We start from the raw sequence: 18,747 nt of genomic DNA, 5'->3' as shown, positions 1-18,747 counted from the left end.
TAATTGTTTAATTAAAATGTTTATTTTCTATTCTGTTCAATTAAGTAAATTTTCTACTCATTATAGTACTCTATTTATGTATTATTTATTTACTTTTTTTAAAAAATCTATTATTTATTTATTTATTTATTTAATATAGTACATATTTTATTTATTGTTTATTTATTTATATACTTATACAACCTAATATTTCTTTACTTATTTATACTTATTTGATCTATATTTTATTAATTAATTTGAATCTAAGTATTATTTACATAATTATTTTAATCTATTTGTTTTATCAAAAGATTTATTTTCTATGCAGTTAAATTAAGTTTAAGTATTTTCTACTCATTATATTACTGCCCTGTTAAATGTATTATTTATTTACTTATTTATTTTAATGTAATATTTATTTATTTATTTTCATCTTAATTATTATTATTATTATTATTTTACTTTTTTCAATCCCGTGCCCTGTGCTGTGTATGTGTGTTTGACCCGACGCACTGAAGGCCTCTGCCTGTCTCTCCTCAGAGCCTCTTGTCTCCGGTGGCGTTCGGCTTCGGCTGCGAGTACTTCGCTCTGTTCGAGGAGCAGGGAGTGGGAATACAGTGGAGTAACCTTCTCTCCAGCCCCATGCAGGAGGACAGCTACAGCCTCACCACCTCCATCTCACTCATGCTCTTCGACGCTGTGCTCTACGCCATCATGACCTGGTACTTTGAAGCGGTGTTTCCAGGTTAGTGGCATTTGGTTAATATATAATTCATGCTTGCAAGATATTGGATGGCTTTGTGAGGTTTCTAATGGTGTAAAAAATGTCAATCTCACAGGCCAATTTGGCATCCCACGTCCCTGGTACTTCCCTTTCACCAAGTCCTACTGGTGTGGAGAGAAATGTGGTTGGATTACAGCAGCGCCGACCAACAATAAAGAAAATGCTGAAGGTATTAAAAATCTTGGTTGCGTTCATTATTTTTGACAGTACTGAACTTGGTTCAGAAGAATATGTTTAACCAAAAGCTATTGGATGTGCGCACTGTAAAATCTAAATATTGAGCGTAAACACTGACATATGCGGTTTGATTTATCTTCTAGCTGTATGCATTGAAGAGGAACCAGCCCACCTGGATCCAGGTGTTTACATCGAGAACCTGGTGAAGGTCTACAGCAACGGCAAACTGGCAGTGGATGGTTTGACTCTAGGTTTTTACGAGGGTCAGATCACCTCCTTCCTGGGCCACAATGGCGCTGGAAAAACCACAACCATGTAAGACAACTCAACACAAGATCTTAACAACATCTGATGCTAATAATGTGCTTAATGTAATAAGATAAGCTCAATATTTCTTGCTCTCTTAGGTCTATCCTCACTGGCCTGTTCCCACCCACCTCGGGCACTGCTTATATCCAGGGCAAAGACATCCGCACCGATCTGAACGCTATACGTCAAAACCTGGGCGTGTGTCCGCAGCATAACGTCCTCTTTAGCATGTACGATGCCACCAAAAACACATTTTAGAAGCTCAGTTGTTTTGTGCATGTGACAAAATAAAAGCTTACTAGCTCTAGATTTAGACTGTGTTCTCGTCTGTGTGTTTTAGGCTCACCGTGGAGGAACACATCTGGTTTTATGCACGTCTGAAGGGTTTGCCTGAGGAGAAGGTGAAATCGGAGATGGAGCAGATCTTGATGGACCTCGGCCTGCCTCATAAAAGCAAATCTCGCACAAACCAGCTCTCAGGTGCGGAAATTATGAGATTTTGCTGTACCATTTATACAATCTTTAGTGTTTCCATTTATGCTCACCAAGGCTCCATTTATTTAATTAAAAATACAGTAAAAATTGTAATATTGTGAAATTTTATTACAATTTAAAATAACTGTTTTTAATTTGAATATATGTTCAAATGTAATTTATTCCAGTGATCAAAGCTGAATTTTCAGCATCATTACTCCAGTCTTCAGTGTCACATGATCCTTCAGAAATCAGTATAATATGCTGATTTGATGCTCAAGAAACATTTCTGATTATTATCAATGTTTAAAACAGTTGTGCTGCTTAATATTTTTGTGGAAATTATTTTTTGATGAATAGAAATTTCAAAAGAACATAATTTGTTTGAAATAGAAATTTTGTAACATTATAAATGTCTTTACTGACATTTTTGCTCAATTTAATGCCTCCTTGATAATGTATCAACCAAGTTTTGAATTTCCATCAAAAACAGCTGTATTATGATATGAAAATACTAGGATGAAACAGTAACAGGACTAACCGCTATGGTCCTCACAGGAGGAATGCAGAGGAAGTTATCAGTAGCGCTGGCGTTCGTTGGAGGCTCAAAGGTTGTAATCCTGGATGAACCGACCGCTGGAGTCGATCCTTACGCTCGCCGTGGGATCTGGGACCTGCTGCTGAAGTATCGTCCAGGTACAGGCCGATTCTGTCCAACCCAACGTTGTTGTGATGTTCTTCCCAAAACGTTCCTTCAACCCATGTCGTTTTTTCCTTCAGGTCGCACGATCATCCTGTCCACCCACCACATGGACGAAGCTGATATCCTGGGGGATCGTATCGCCATCATCTCCCATGGGAAGCTGTGCTGTGTGGGTTCCTCTCTGTTCCTCAAGACCCATCTGGGAACGGGATACTACCTGACGCTGGTGAAGAAAGACTTCGATCTCTCCGCAAGCTCCTGCCGCACCTCCAACAGCACCGTCTCCTATTCCAAAGCAAGTCTCAAGAAGGTAGGAATGGTTTTTAATGTACATTCTGGCTATAAAGGAGTGGGTAATCTTCATATTTATATTACTCTCTCCATCTGAAAACTTCATATTTTGTGATTTTCTTTGTCTCTGTAGGAGGACACCGTATCGGAGAGCAGTTCTGATGCTGGGCTTGGCAGCGACCATGAAAGCGAAACCACCACCATAGGTATTTATCAGGGTTATTATTGTTATGGTGATAGTAATAGTTCACCCAAAAAAAAAAATCTGTCATCACCTACTCACGCTCAAATTGTTCTAAACCTGTATGAGTTTCTTTCTTCTGTTGAACACAAAAGAAGATATGTTAAAGAATGTATAGTATTTTTTTTCCTACTATGGAAGTCAAATATTTGTATGTTGTAATAATTTCAGATTTAATCTCCAAATTAATGTAGAAACAACATAAATATAGTATGTTTTAAATATATATATATACTGTATATACATATATATCAAATATATACATATATATCAAATATAAATTCATCCTTATTAAAGCTACAAAAGTTATTCAGTCATAAGCAGTGGTTTACATTACTTTGATTAACATTAATGACAGACAGTATTAAGTTTATTAGGCTGCTGTCACTTTAAGACCTGCCGCACATGACGTGGATCTGAAGCGCATCCGATGTCCACAAAACTCTTTACAGATATCTTTGGAGGATTTGGAGGATACTCAAAAAAACAGCCATTTAAAAAAGATAATACTAAATAACACTGGTATATAGAGTTAATACACTTTTAAAGGGATAGTTCACCCCAAAAAAATTAAAGTTCTTTCATTATTTACCATCATGTTGTTCCAAACTCATTTGTTTCTAGTCATACATGCGTTTTGCATGCTTTCTCAACTCTTTCCATATTTCAGATGTCTCCCTGATCTCCAATGTGATTTTCAAGCACGTCCCTTCAGCCAGACTAGTTGAAGATATGGGTCATGAGATCATGTACGTTCTGCCTTACGAGTCTGCCAAAGCTGGAGAGTTCGTGGAGCTCTTCCATGAGATCGATGACCGGCTCACCGACCTCGGCATTTCCAGCTATGGCATCTCCGACACCACACTGGAAGAGGTACCATCACTGAATAAACCAAATATCTCTTCATTTAATTCCGTTCATTTCATGCAAGAATGTGAATATAATTGGTTTGTGTTTGTGATTATTTTGAGCAGATTTTCCTCAAAGTGGCAGAAGACAGCGGTGTCGATGTTGAAATCTCAGGTACAACCGAACACATTTCTCTTTGTATTGGATAGTGTCTTTGGAAACACGTAGAGTTACTATGTTTTTCCCATTATGTTGTCGATCAGATGGAACTCTACCAGCACGCAGGAACCGCAGACACGCTTTTGGGGACCATCAGAGCTGCTTGAAGCCTTTTACTGAAGACGACTTTGATCTCAATGACTCAGAAGGTGATCCAGGTAGTTACTTTACCCATCCTTCATCCATCACACTTATTTTAAATATGTATTTTGAGTTCTGAACCATCATCTCATGTCTTTAGATAAATCAGTTCATGTGAAGAAAATGTAGCTTGGCAATATATTTAATATTTACTCTATTTTGACTTAATGCTGAAATATTATAAATATCTAAGTATCATGGTAAATATTTTCAGTGATTAATTTGGGGTACAAAAGTTCAAAAGTTTGGAATAATTCAGTTTTTTTTTTTAATGTTTAAGTCTCCTGCTCACCAAGGCTGCATTTATTGTTCAGAAAATACAGTAAAAACAGTACTATTGTGAGATATTATTACAGTTCAAAATAACTATTTATATGTGAATAAATGTTAAAGTAAAATTAAATTTATTCCTGTGATCAATGCTGAATTTACAGCATCATTACTCCAGTCTTCAGTGTCACATGATCCTTCAGAAATCATTCTAATATGATGATTTGATGAAAAATAATTGTTCAGCTTCATATTTTTGTGGAAACCATAATACATTTTTTAGGATTTCTTTGATGAATATGAAGGGAAAAAGCAGCTTTTATTTGTATTAGAAATCTTAAAATAATATAAGGTATAAAATATATTATAAATTTCTTTCTTTTTTTAAATGACCCCAAACTTTTTAACTATGGTATAAATAAATAAATATTATATTTATTGCTATATACTCTTACACATATTCTGATCACACTTTAGATTAGGATCCAATTCTCACTATTAACTACAACTTTTGCCTCAAACTCCTGATTACTGCTTATTAAGGTAGTTGTTAAGTTTAGGTATTGGGTAAAATTAGGGATGTGGAATATGGTCATGCAGGATAAGTTATTAATATGTGCTTTATAAGTACTAATAAACAGCCAATATCCTAGTAATATGCATGCTAATAAGCAACTGTTAATAGTGAGAATTGGACCCTGAACTAAAGTGTTACCCATATTGTTTGTGCTTATTTACTGGAAGACAATCTTTTTTCTTTTGGTGCACCTGCAGAATCACGTGAGACGGACTGGTTGGGCGGCGCTGATGGCAAAGGCTCATACCAGGTGAAGGGCTGGAGTCTGAAGAGACAGCAGTTCGTGGCTTTGCTCTGGAAACGCTTCCTGTACACCCGACGTTCCCGGAAAGGTTTCTTTGCTCAGGTATGTTGTTTATGTAATATTCCATTTTAAGATTTTCCTGTGTTGTCTGTTTGCAATTCCTAATTATGCCCTTAAAAAACGTATCATTCCAGATCGTTCTTCCGGCTGTGTTCGTGTGCATCGCCCTGGTCTTCAGTCTCATTGTCCCTCCGTTTGGAAAGTATCCCAGTCTCGCTCTGGAGCCCAGCATGTATGAGGAGCAGTTCGCCTTCTTCAGGTACACGCTACCATACACACACTTGAGTCTGCGGTTTGATTCCCATGAGTCTTTGAGAGTCTAATGATTGGTTTCTCGCTACAGCAATGATGCACCAGAGGACAGGCATACAAACAGCTTACTTGAAGCTCTGATGGACAGTCCGGCTTACAACGAACAATGCACAGATCAGCAGAACGATGTGTGAGTCCTCAAACCTTTTCCTCATATCGCTTTGCTGTAGTGCAAATTAAAAAGAGCAGCTGGCATTCTCAGATAGAGATATTAATGGTTACATTCACAGTTTACACTGGAACGGTAACCTAAAAAATTATAACATCTAAATTAACTGGTTTTATTCAAGCCAAAAATATAATTTAGCATCATTGAATCAACCTAAATACATTCATTTATAACTACAACATTTATTTTTATGGGTTTAAATCAAGTAAAAAGGTTACCACTTTTTACAGTGTTTAATTTTATTCACAATTGACTTTGAAAATTCCTATAATTAAAATCCTCGTTTTTTATTTCAAGTGTTTCTATAGAGAGATCGTGTATAGCCTACATTTGATTATCCAATAAGTTGAAAAAGTTTTACATTTGTGAATTTAAATTAAATTTTTATAATTTAATTTAGTGTGCAATTTGAAAACATTTTTATTAATAATAATTATGAATCATTAAATATTTATTTATGTATGTTTTTGTGAAACAGTAGCAAATCATGTCCGATTAAAGATGGAGAGTGGGAGGTTCCCGAGATTCCCGAGACCGTTCAGGACATTTTCCTAAACGGGAACTGGAGTATGGAAAACCCATCGCCTCTGTGCGAGTGCAGTTGCGAAGGAAGGAAAAAGATGCTTCCGGAGTGTCCGCCAGGAGCAGGAGGTCTGCCGCCCCCTCAGGTATTCACCAAATACTGTACTTCTTCAGTAGCGCTATTATTTTTGATTTGTATCATTATGTTTCAGTGACAGCACAACAATGTGTTCATTGGCTTTTTTTTCTGATATTCCTTAGATTAAAGTCACCGCTGATGAAACCTTGCAGAATCTGACTGGCAGAAATATGTCAGACTACTTGGTCAAAACATACGCACAGATTATTGGGAAAAGGTGGGTTAAGCAAATCCAGAAATAAAGAGTTCCTGGTTTTCATTCTCATGGCAGCGCTTTAACTCAGTCTTGTTTTGTCTGTTCAGCTTGAAGAACAAGCTCTGGGTCAACGAATTCAGGTATGCACTTCAGATTTGAAATTGTTGAGGAAAATAATAATAATGCAGGGTTAGACTTGAACCTCAAATCTCTTTCTCGTTGGCTGTCCTACAGGTATGGTGGATTCTCATTGGGTGCCAGAAGCTCACAGGCCCTCCCCCCTGGCGATGAGATCACCGATGCCATCTCTCACATTCGTAAACGCTTCAGTCTTCAAGCGGTATGTCTAACTTTGTCGGCCCACGCTCATGTTTACGATGTTTGAACATAAACTAGGGCCCATATTGGAGTCAGTTGTTGCCCTATGTTTGGGATTTACTTGCCTTAACCCTGTCTTTGTTTTGCAACCCATAGGGTACCGCAGCTGACCGCTTTCTGGGAAGCCTGTCGATTTTTATCCAAGGGCTTGATACCAAGAACAATGTAAAGGTGTGTACACTGCATTCTGCGCTGGATGTGTTTCTCTGACCATACAGACATGCGTAGATGTCCTAGTCATGATGAAAGCTTGCACTCTTTATACGAGCTGGGAAACAAAGACGTTAAAAGGCTTACAAGTGCTTGATTGGGTAAACGTATCTTGGCACGAGTGTTTTGGCAACACTATTTCTGCACAGCTTAAGTTATTGTCCAAGAGAAAATCGGCTAAACTTAAGATGTCTTTATATAATTCTTATTGTAAGGTATTTATGTCTTTACTTTAAGATTTTGAATGACTAATATTAATATTAAGGATTTTTTATATATAAATAATGCCAATATATGTATTATTGTATATGTTGTATATATATATATATATATATATATATAATTGTTATTATTTTAAGTTGTTTATAGACTTGTAGGTCTTTATTATATTTTAATTAACAATATATATATATAGTTTTTTAATTACTAATATTGAACCTTAGACCTAATTATATAAAATGATTATTTACATTTACATTATATAAATAAAGTAAAGAACTACAAGTACATAAATAACTTAAAATAAAAATGTATATGAGTATAAGTCCAAGAGGTGAACTGACACGTTGTAGGCTTTGTTAATGTTGAGGCCAAAGTTATCTATTTTTGTAGAAGGAACAGTCTATTATTATGCCAGAACTCATAAACACTGATGACTGCACAATGTCAAGGAGCTTTAAGGGCTTTTGTTGCTCTGTAAGAGCAAGAAGACTGACATGATTGTGTGCTCTTCCAGATCTGGTTCAATAATAAGGGCTGGCACAGTATCGGAGCGTTCCTCAATGTCATGAACAATGCCGTCCTGCGTGCTAATCTGCCCCCCGGCCCGGAGCGCTCCAAGTTCGGCATCAAAGCTTTCAACCATCCGCTCAACCTCACCAAAGAGCAGCTCTCTCAGGTGGCGCTGTAAGTAAATCTGAAAGCACCTTGATCACACACTCAAACCCATGTACATGCACAGTCTCGATGTCTGACCTTTGATCCCATCCCATCCCAGAATGACAACCTCAGTCGACGTGCTGGTGTCCATCTGCGTCATATTCGCCATGTCCTTCGTCCCGGCTAGCTTTGTGGTGTTCCTCATCCAGGAGCGAGTGAATAAAGCCAAACACATGCAGTTCATCAGCGGAGTACAGCCCTTCCTCTACTGGCTAGCCAACTTTGTTTGGGACATGGTGAGTATGTTGTAAAATGGTATAATCTTACTCAAAATGAGTTCAAATGGCTTTTGACTGACTACATCTTTGTTCTTTAGTGCAACTACATTGTCCCGGCGACCCTGGTCATCATTATCTTCCTCTGTTTCCAACAAGAGGCCTATGTGTCCTCCACCAATCTTCCTGTTCTTGCTCTCCTGCTGTTGCTCTATGGGTAAGATGGGCCACAAATTGCCTTACTATCTAGTAGGGGTGTAATGGTGCAGAGAAGTCACAGTTCGGTACATACCTCAGGTTTTGAGATCACGGTTCGATACGAGTTCGGTACAAAAGGAAAACCAACAGATAAGCGTAAGACATCATTCTAAACTATAAAGAGTCTTTTATTTGTGTACATTCACAATGAAAACAAAAAATTGTGCTCTTTTAAAATAAAGAAAGCAAATGAGATGCCGCTTCCTACCGTCCCAGTTTCCTATCTGTGAATTTTGTGGAGCATGTCACAAAAAATGAATCAAAACTCAGCGTATATGGGCTACTAGCAAGCTCTTGCGAGGCATCTGAACTCTTGTTTTGGGTTGGTGCATATATCGTCTCTTCTTCTTCAGTTCTTTTCCCTGTTTTGGTGGTTAGCAAACAGTGTTGCATTGCCACGCACACCCCCTTCTGGATTGGAGTGTGTATCGCCAGTGACTGACTGTATTCGTCGTCTGACTCTATGCACCGAACCGTGATGGTTCAGGATGAATACATGTACCGTTACACCCCTACTATAGAAAACATTTAAATAGAAAACAGTTCTTTTAAATTGAAATATTTCCAAAAATATGTCACTAATATGAAAGCTTTGGCCATGTGCATTTCTTTGTGTCCATCTAGGTGGTCCATAACACCCCTGATGTACCCAGCGTCATTCTTCTTTAAGATTCCCAGTACTGCATATGTGGTTTTGACCAGCGTTAACATCCTCATTGGGATAAATGGCAGCGTATCCACATTTGTCCTGGAGCTTTTTGGCAGCAATGTAAGTTCATATTTCTCAGCTGTGCTTGATTTATATATCTTCTAACTAATGTGATCTAATTTGTGATGACAATAGTTCAGCTCTCCACAAAAGAAACCCTAAACTAACTGTGGATGTTTCTTGTCATTTTTATTTCAGGAGATTGGAGGCATCAACGACATCTTGAAGAACGTGTTCCTGATCTTCCCTCACTTCTGTCTGGGCAGGGGTCTCATTGACATGGTGAAGAACCAAGCTATGTCTGACGCACTGGAGAGATTTGGTGTGTACCATTCCCACAAACACATGATTCAGTTTAGCCAATCAAATCCTAATTATTTTTTAAAAATCTTTTTAGAATGTCCATTTAGAATTGCGGCTCTAAACGAACGTTCTCAGAACTTTGGCTGACGTTCTGGCAAGGTTCTCTCAAAGTTCTGAGCCAAAGTTCTTTCAGTAACGCTATTAGAACGTTTGTTCAAAGTTATCTGGTCTTTATCAATGTTTAGCACAAACATAATTTAAAAATCGTTTTTCAGAAACATTTTGGTTGGATGTTCGTCTACTGATTTTATACTGATCTAGTATACACTCCTTTTGAAAAGTTTGGTGTGTTTTTACAAAGATTGTAATACTTGTATTCAGCAAGGATGCATTCAACTGATCAAAAATTACATTTATAGTGTTAAAAAAATCTGTTTTAAATGCATGCTTTTCTTTTGAACTTTCTATTCATCAAATAATCCTTAAAAAATAAGGGTTTCTTTCCACAAAAATATGAAGCAGCACAACCGTTTCTAACTGATAATAATCAGAAATGTTTTTTGAGCAGCAAATCATCATATTAGAGTGATTTCTGAAGGATCATGTGACACTGAAAACTGAAGACTGCTGAAAATTCAGCTTTGATCACAGGAATAAATTACATTATAAAATATATTAAAATATAAAACAGTTATTATAAATTGTAATAATGTTACTGTATTATTGATCAAATGCAGCCTTGTTGAGCATTCTTAAAAATCGTTAAAATCATTCATGGAATGTTTTTTTTCTGAAATATTTTAGTTGTATGTTCATTTGATGTTTTTTAAATGTTACTACTTGTTCCAGAATGTTCAGAGAACATTCAAAAGTAACGTTTGCATAATGTTTGCAAAATGATCAAATGGAAAAATCACATAAAACATTTTTTTATTAACATTTTTATTATTTTTTATTATATTTTCAATGTTCAGTGTTCACAACATTTTCATAACTTAATGGGAATGTTAGAAAAACATATATATTTTTTAGCTTGGAATTTAGTGGAGTTGAAAGTGTTTCTCCAGATATTGTATAAATAATTGCTGGTGTTGGTTTAGTTTGGGGCCCAGGTCAAAGTGACATCTTTTTGTGGACATAACATGTGCTTGATCATTTCCATGGAAAATCATTAGGATCGCAGCTGCTCAAATGTGTTTTCCTCTAAACAAAATAAACATCAGGGTCGAATGTAACAAAATTTAGTTTGTAGACCTTGGCTCATTTCCAAAACCTAGTAAGCTGCCTATAGCAGTGTTTTTCTGGGTCTGCGTCTTCTGACATGATGTTTCTGAATGTTTCCAGGTGAGAATCGATTCCGCTCTCCTCTGGCGTGGGACATGGTGGGCAAGAATCTCTTTGCCATGGCCATAGAGGGATTGATTTTCTTCTGCATTACCGTCCTGATCCAGTACCGTTTCTGCATCAAGGCTAGGTGACAATACTTTAATACCCTCACTGTGCCAAATATGTAAAATCTGTTTTTAATGTATCTAATGCATGTTCTGTTGTGGTATTAATAGGCCGATTAGCACTAAGCTGAAGCCCATCGGAGAGGAGGATGAGGATGTGGCCAGAGAAAGACAGAGGATTCTGGGTGGAGGAGGACAGACTGATATTCTGGAGCTCAAACAACTCACCAAGGTGAGCAACATCTCACACCTTCTACATACACATTATATCTATATATATTAGTGGCTCAAGCTAGCTTCTGTCACATAATAATTGTAGCATAAGTATTGTTGTTCAGTAATAATAATAATAATATTGCTGATTCTGCAGGTGTATAAGAGGAAGCAGAAGCCAGCTGTCGACAGACTGTGTGTGGGAATCCCACCAGGAGAGGTGAGATCATATATCTGTCTTCTTAGTTAATGTAGAACTGTTTTTAGTTTAGCTGGGCTGGTCTTGAATGATTAGAATTATGGTTTGATGATATTATGTTCTTTCACCAGTGTTTCGGGTTGCTCGGTGTGAACGGAGCTGGAAAGACGAGCACCTTCAAGATGCTCACAGGAGATTCAGTTGTCTCTAGTGGAGAGGCTTACTTGGCAGGAAAAAGGTAAATAAATGAAAACATCATGCTACTGATTCAATGCTTTCCTAATACTATAAATAAGACCCCATTTTTTGTGACTTTGAGGTTGTCGATATGCTAGTATTCTGACATTGTTTTCCATCATGCATAGTATGTACATAACGTGTTTTTAAGTGACCTTTTTTATAATAATAGCAACTCTTGGCTTGTTTTCTGCAGCGTGCTGACAGAGATTGATGAAGTGCATCAGAAAATGGGCTACTGCCCGCAGTTTGACGCCATCAACGACCTGCTGACTGGCAGAGAACATCTGGAGTTTTACGCCATCCTGCGGGGCGTCCCCGAGAAAGAAGTGTGCGAGGTCAGTCTTTAGCTGTCCTTGAGAGGGAAAGTCTTGTGTTGCTGCTGATTATCGAGGGATCTGATTGGTTGTTTGTTCGTCGCAGGTGGCGGATTGGGGCATTCGTAAACTGGGCCTGATGAAGTATGTAGACAAAGCTGCAGGAAGCTACAGCGGGGGAAACATGAGGAAGCTTTCCACCGCTATGGCGCTTATTGGAGGACCACCAGTGGTGTTCTTGGTGAGTGTGCAGATATATCCAACTTTGTGTTTGAATGAACCAGTGGTTTTCTACTAGTGCATGATACACCGAAAATTTGTCATAGGTCTGCACTGATCATGGAGAACAGGGAAAAACAAGGCTTCATGTTAATAATAAAATGCAAATGCAACTATGCAATTGTGCATAGAAAGTATAGCATAACAAATAAAAGCTAAATGAAATACAAAATACAAAATTATATTAGCAGCATTTAAATGAAAGACAAAAATGTGAATAAAATGGCAAGGTATAGCAAATTAACATGTTTTATACCAATCACAATGTGTTTTGTGAGGTGAATTTTTGGCTGTCAAGAGCATGAAACCATCTAATTGGAGCAAAACCAGAGCAAACCCTGTGCACGGTTAATATACTGAACTCAAAAAGCATTTCATACTCTAAAATCCCCCAAAAAAACATGCGCAAGGGTGTATATAGGTCATCTGCATTTCAAGAAAAGATCTTGTGACATTCATTCCAGTTTAGATCAGGGCTGTTGTGTAACAGTCCTCAGATTGGCCGATTAGCAGGCCTCTTTTTCCCAGAACAAAAGCGATACCCAGCTCTTGCCACATTTTTAATACGCCGTGAAGTGTTTAATTCCCATGAAACCGGGTTACACTTAGCAGTTCTAGCGAGTCAGCGCAGCGCTCCACTTTTCTGGTGCCGTCAGTCGGAATCAGGAAACATGCTCGCGCTCTTCCCTCTCTTTATGGTGTTCTGCTTGTGTTTTCTGCTGAACTTGTGGGCGATGGTTAACCTGGCTGTCGCTGTTGTTACAGGACGAACCCACCACTGGGATGGACCCCAAAGCCCGGCGAGCCCTGTGGAACTGCATCCTCAGCATCATTAAAGAGGGACGCTCGGTCGTTCTGACCTCACACAGGTGAGAAAGGAAGAGAAGCATTAGGGGTGGGCGAGGCGACCAAAATCTTAGTTCACCATATGAGAAATTTGATTTCACGATAACGATATAAATCACGATATAGTTATTGTTATTATTTAATTTTTGTTATTAGAACAAAGATACAAATAATATGAAGTATAATGTAAAGTTTTTCAGGCACAGTATTTTTATGTAGTAAGAAATAGTCTTCCCTATATGGATGAAAAATATTAAATAGATTTTTATTAAAGCTACAAAAGTGATTCAGTCAAGAGCAGTGAGTGATTTTCTCCTTTGTTGTTTGATTCACATTAATGATACAGACAGCAGCAGGAATATTAGGCTACTGTCACTTTAAGACCGAACACACAGATCTGATATACTGACATACATGCGGTTTTCACCCAACTGTGTACGTTCACTTAAGACATAACCGACTGTGTTTGCGTGAATACTCCACACGATGGGCATTTTGACATAATTGTATGTGTATTTGACCGTTCAGGCGCAATAAGCCGCGCAAGAGATCTGAATTCAGGATCACATGCTGTCTTAGGTTGTTTACACGACAATAAACAATAAACAAGGAAACGTTTTACCTTTGTGTTTTTTGCGTACAGTTGACAACATTGTCAGAACTATCCTTGTTCACATGGATCCATGAAAATGACTAAAAATGCTGTAATCTGCTGCCAGGCCAGTAGATGGCAATGTCACTTTGTAAAGAAACACTACGTGCCGTTAGACTCGACTACACATGTGCATGATGTCACCGTTTTCACAAATTCGCGTTTTTGTAGTTTACTCGGACACGATAATGGTATAGTTTTCAAAAACTTGCACTTTGAACGTGTAAATTAACACGCTGTTAATTCACAGCTTATCGCGCTTAATTCTTTTTAACATCATGCATGTCCCTCTCTTTATTTTCTCTTTCATGAGAAAATAACGTACATAGAGAAAATAACATTTCTTTATCAATAACGTAGCAGTGCGGATATATTTACAACACTATATAAAAGATTTAGCAAAATCTCTAACAATAGACACTTTAAATCCTCGCCACGATATCGTTATACCACCCAGCCCTAGCATAATGTTGTATATCCTTGGCTTCTTTGCGTGACTTTGCTGTTTCTCCTGCAGTATGGAGGAGTGTGAAGCTCTCTGCACTCGGATGGCCATCATGGTGAACGGCAGGTTTCGCTGCCTGGGCAGTGTGCAGCACTTAAAGAACAGGTTAGAAGTCTTTCTGATCCATCCCAGAGAACGTATAGTTTTGAATGGGTTTACTGAGCCCTTTGCTCCTGCTCCAGGTTTGGTGACGGGTACACCATCATCCTGCGGGTGGCGGGAGCCGATCCGCGTCTGGAGCCGGTGATGGAGTTCATCGAGCGGGAGCTGCCGGGCAGCACCCTGAAGGAGAAGCACAGGAACATGCTGCAGTACCAGCTGCCCTCCTCGCTCACCTCCCTCGCACGCATCTTCAACATCCTCTCCAAGAACAAAGAGCAGCTCCACATCGAGGACTACTCCGTCACACAGACCACTTTAGACCAAGTAAGAACGCTTCAAGATTGTTTTATAGGGGTGTGACGAGACCCTCATGTCACGATGATCGATAGATATCACGATACTGAACTCACGATACGATATTATTACAATACTCCAAGTCATATGGTAAAAGGTTAACAAAAAATTCGCTGTTGATTAAAATGCTAAATTTGGTTTTACATTGTGGGTGTAAATGAAAATCTTGGACTTGGTGCTGGAAACCCAATGCACAGGACAATAGAGACACCAGAGTAAAAATATTCATGATTCTGAAGCTGAAAATTCAGAATTATTTTTGTCGAATATTGCACTCGGTCACTGACTAGATATATTTAAAATAATGTTGGCCATTTTTTACTGGTAACATCAGAGATTTGGCATTATCAGGACCCACAAATATTCCCCCATTGCATTATTATACATTATATTCAACATTATATATATAGTTTAATGTAGTACTGACACTAAAACTGTGTAAACTGTATTTTTTTCTCACACAGTAGTTTTTATTTTGGGTGACAGATTGTCACTATCCACGATACATACTGTTGCATTTCTGTATTGTGATATATTGTGACACGATATATTGTCACACCCCTATTGTTTTATGGGATATTTGATGCCATATAGATTTAAAAGTGCACTTTTTGAGCATTTTGCATTACATGAATTGTTGAAATTAACAGAAAATGTTGCAAAATTATTTGTTGACTATACTACCATGAAAAAAGGTTATTTAAAAGAAATGAAAATTCTGTCATCATTAATTTCTCGCGTTCCAAACCCGTAAGACTTTCGTTCATCTTCAGAAGCCTTACGGGTTTGAGGGCGAGTAAATGATGACAGAACTTTCATTTTTGGGCGAACTATCCCTTTAATACTTTTAGTCAGCAAGGATGCATTAAATTGATCAGAAGTGACAGTAAAGACATTTATAATGTTACAAAGTTCAGAAAATGCTGTTCTTCAGAACAGATAACTTTATGTTCATCACAGAATCCTGAAAAATGACAGTTTCCCCAAAAATATGAAGCATCATGACTGTTTTCAACATGTTTTTTGATCCTCAAATCATCATATTAGAGTGATTTCTGAAGGATCATGTGATACTGAAGACTGGAGTAATGATGCTTTGATCACAGGAATAAATTACATTTCACAATATGTTCAAATATAAAACAGTAAAAACAGCAATATTATGTGTAAATCAGAGAACAAAAACGGAAGTTCGCAAAAGAACGAAACCCCTCAAAATAAATAAATAAACACCATCCACTTTAACTTATTATATATTTTTGTGCTCATTTCAGGTATTTGTGAATTTTGCCAAGGACCAAACAGACGAGGACCACTTAAAAGACATTTCCATGAACAAACACGATGCCGTTGTGGACATTTCTCAACTGAACGCCTTCCTCGTAGACCAGAAGACCAAGGAGTCAGTGGTGTGATCCACAAAACACACCTCTGCGGGACTAGTGTGTCATTTGTTTTTGTACTACTTTTTAGTTTTTTTGTCCTATTTCAGCTGTGTGTGTGTGTGTGTGCTCACAAGCGGGCACTGGACCTGAAACACACTACTGAAGCAAATCAATGCAAATCAATGCAAAAAAAAGAAGAAGAAGAAATTGGAGTGAAAGGCCGATGACGGCGAGGCTGAGCCTGGTGCTTGTTGCTCCGTCACGGTGAACGCGAGGAAAAAAACTTGAAGCTGTTCGTGAATGTTTGATTGACAAGACGTCTGCGGGGTTTCTTTCGAAACATCTCAATCGGACACTGCCAACGAGATGTCTAATTCAGGGCCGACTTCATCTCCTCATTTAGTACAGGCTTCAAAACTTTGCATTTCAGCAACTCCTCTTGGTCCTCGTACTTTATTTTTTAGATATGCATTTTAAAGCTATACTCAAATGATATTTTGATGCAATGATGTGCAATGTTTCACTATTGTTGTCAAGTGTTTGCAAGTGTGGGGTCTTGAAACAACACTCCGCTAATGGACTAGAAAGGACACCAGAAGCGTCGAGCGCACATTTTTTTTGCGGATGACTTTGGAAGTTTCCTGCATGCTTTACATGGATGCCGTGTTTAGGACGCCATTGTAAGCTCAAGCATGTTCTAGCTTTCGTTATCCTGAAGTGTTTCTGTGTGGGTATCAAACGGACGGTCGCTGATCTCGAGGAGGGTTTCGGCTGGACTTCACTGGGAGATTCATTATTGTGTTCAAAACTGAGGCGAGTTCATATCGTGAAACTGTACAGAATCAAATCATGTCTGTGCCAAAACTGGTGAAGTGGTTTTAAACTCTTTCCGATGAACGTATTATCAAGCAACCCAGTGTCGGTGTTGGATATTATGCTAGTGGCCCTCAACAGGGCGACTAAATGTTACATTTTTTGTTGTTGTTGTTGTTGTTGTTGTCTACACCGTATGATTTGAAACAAGTTTCATCGTACAATAGGGCCTTAAAAAAAAACAAAAAAAACAATGGCTACATCTTTTCCTAGAAAGACATTCATTGGCCATAGTTAATAACTCAGGATGTGCCTCTTTATTCTGTGTAAATCCTTAGTTTAACTTAAGTTAGTTTGCCACGTTCACGATCTCGACCAATGCTCTCTTGTTGTTCGCCTACAGCGTGAAGTGACCAAAAGCAATGAGGTGCTACCGTTTGAGTCTAATATCCAAATCCATGCGGTGCTCTTTAGACAAACACCCTCAGAAATTAAGCAACAACCCCTGCTGCACATTGGATGACGTGGAGAAAGAAGCAAAAAAAAAAAAGTTTCGTCTTTGGTCCAAAACTGAAGCACTTTATAACAGTCCATGTTAAACTGGTCGTGATGTTCATAATTCACAGACAGGATGTTTTGTGTTTAACAACAGATTAATAGACGATTTCAGATGTCCCACCATGGCCATTATTTTCTGTGTTACAATGTATGTGTTTACATTTTAAATATTAAAAAGCTATTTCAGTCACTTATGTGTCCCTTTTTTTACTGTTCTGGAATAAATTAATAAATAATAGTAAAGGAAATTAAGTCAGAACAAAGTTTGTTTGCTAGCTTGCCTTAAAAGTTTGCCAGTACTTGTATATGTACTAATTATTCTTTTATACTTTTTTTGTCCAGAAAGCTGATATCATTTCATTTGTATTATTTATTTCTATGTTTAATGCAATTTTTCGTCAATAATTTAAATATAAATTTAATTATATAACACATTCTTCAGATTATTTCTCTTAATACAAAATAACTCTCCATTACATGTAAAAACTCAAAAAGTCATTTAGCGTCTCTGCCGACCTCTTGTGGAAAAAAATAATATAACATGATATTTCATGACTCTTGCCACTAGATGGCCTTATAGCTCTATATATGGAGCAAGTGGACTAGTTCCTCTCGGTCCTAAAGTCAGTTTTCCCCCAGTACGCATTCAGGTATGTATTTAGACATAAAATAATTTTAATCATTGTAAAGTTTTAGTATTTTTAGCGGGTTTTTTTTTTTTATACTGAAGAGTCAGATATTGTAATAAAGTAGAAACCTTTAAGATTATTTATTCAGAATAAAAAAGTCCTGTTGCAGTTTTTAAAAATCCTGTTATAATTTCACCATTTATTAAAAAAAATATAAAAAAAACATTGCCCCTGTTACATGAGTTATCACTTTAATGGAGCGCGCGCGCGCGCGCGTGTGTGTGTGTGTGTGTCTGTATTCCATGTTCAAGTGCAACAAAAGTCCCAAGGTCTTGGACCACTCCAATGAACACTGAATTTTTCAAAAAAGAAAAGAAAATGAATATCGGGTCAAAATGACCCGAGGAGAGGATGGGGGTAATACTACTTTAACAGCTGAGGAAAATAATAGCAGGGCTGAGAAACATTATTGTTATTAATAGTTTATAAAAGACAAATAGATTGATTGATGGTTAACTGATTGACGAAGAAAAAAAATC

At 37.7% G+C, this 18,747-nt stretch overlaps 1 protein-coding gene across 2 annotated transcripts in view; it reads left to right on the top strand.

The window, feature by feature from the left end:
* abca1a (ATP-binding cassette, sub-family A (ABC1), member 1A) overlaps positions 1–17,769 on the top strand; it is a 44,280-nt gene extending 26,511 nt beyond the window's left edge. The window contains exons 17-50 of one of the 2 annotated variants that reach the window (XM_084105733.1): positions 520–724; positions 819–932; positions 1,084–1,255; positions 1,348–1,479; positions 1,590–1,729; positions 2,282–2,419; positions 2,504–2,736; positions 2,851–2,923; positions 3,629–3,831; positions 3,933–3,981; positions 4,071–4,175; positions 5,212–5,360; positions 5,453–5,577; positions 5,662–5,760; positions 6,278–6,467; positions 6,583–6,677; positions 6,764–6,796; positions 6,891–6,996; positions 7,131–7,205; positions 7,981–8,150; positions 8,242–8,419; positions 8,500–8,615; positions 9,281–9,425; positions 9,564–9,687; positions 11,013–11,142; positions 11,231–11,351; positions 11,490–11,552; positions 11,663–11,769; positions 11,965–12,106; positions 12,192–12,326; positions 13,130–13,233; positions 14,380–14,472; positions 14,550–14,793; positions 16,098–17,769. In XM_084105733.1, coding sequence (XP_083961859.1) covers positions 520–724; positions 819–932; positions 1,084–1,255; positions 1,348–1,479; positions 1,590–1,729; positions 2,282–2,419; positions 2,504–2,736; positions 2,851–2,923; positions 3,629–3,831; positions 3,933–3,981; positions 4,071–4,175; positions 5,212–5,360; positions 5,453–5,577; positions 5,662–5,760; positions 6,278–6,467; positions 6,583–6,677; positions 6,764–6,796; positions 6,891–6,996; positions 7,131–7,205; positions 7,981–8,150; positions 8,242–8,419; positions 8,500–8,615; positions 9,281–9,425; positions 9,564–9,687; positions 11,013–11,142; positions 11,231–11,351; positions 11,490–11,552; positions 11,663–11,769; positions 11,965–12,106; positions 12,192–12,326; positions 13,130–13,233; positions 14,380–14,472; positions 14,550–14,793; positions 16,098–16,238 — 4,449 coding nt within the window. In that variant the 3' untranslated portion in view covers positions 16,239–17,769. Of the gene's footprint in view, positions 1–519; positions 725–818; positions 933–1,083; positions 1,256–1,347; positions 1,480–1,589; positions 1,730–2,281; positions 2,420–2,503; positions 2,737–2,850; positions 2,924–3,628; positions 3,832–3,932; positions 3,982–4,070; positions 4,185–5,211; positions 5,361–5,452; positions 5,578–5,661; positions 5,761–6,277; positions 6,468–6,582; positions 6,678–6,763; positions 6,797–6,890; positions 6,997–7,130; positions 7,206–7,980; positions 8,151–8,241; positions 8,420–8,499; positions 8,616–9,280; positions 9,426–9,563; positions 9,688–11,012; positions 11,143–11,230; positions 11,352–11,489; positions 11,553–11,662; positions 11,770–11,964; positions 12,107–12,191; positions 12,327–13,129; positions 13,234–14,379; positions 14,473–14,549; positions 14,794–16,097 lie in introns of both variants that reach the window. The other variant, XM_084105732.1, reaches the window with a different exon arrangement.
* Positions 17,770–18,747: the final 978 nt, after the last annotated feature.

This window comes from Abramis brama, assembly GCF_963993115.1.
Source record: "Abramis brama genome assembly, chromosome: 2".
NCBI lineage: Eukaryota > Metazoa > Chordata > Actinopteri > Cypriniformes > Leuciscidae > Abramis > Abramis brama.
This window is presented reverse-complemented; position numbering and strand designations above follow the sequence as displayed.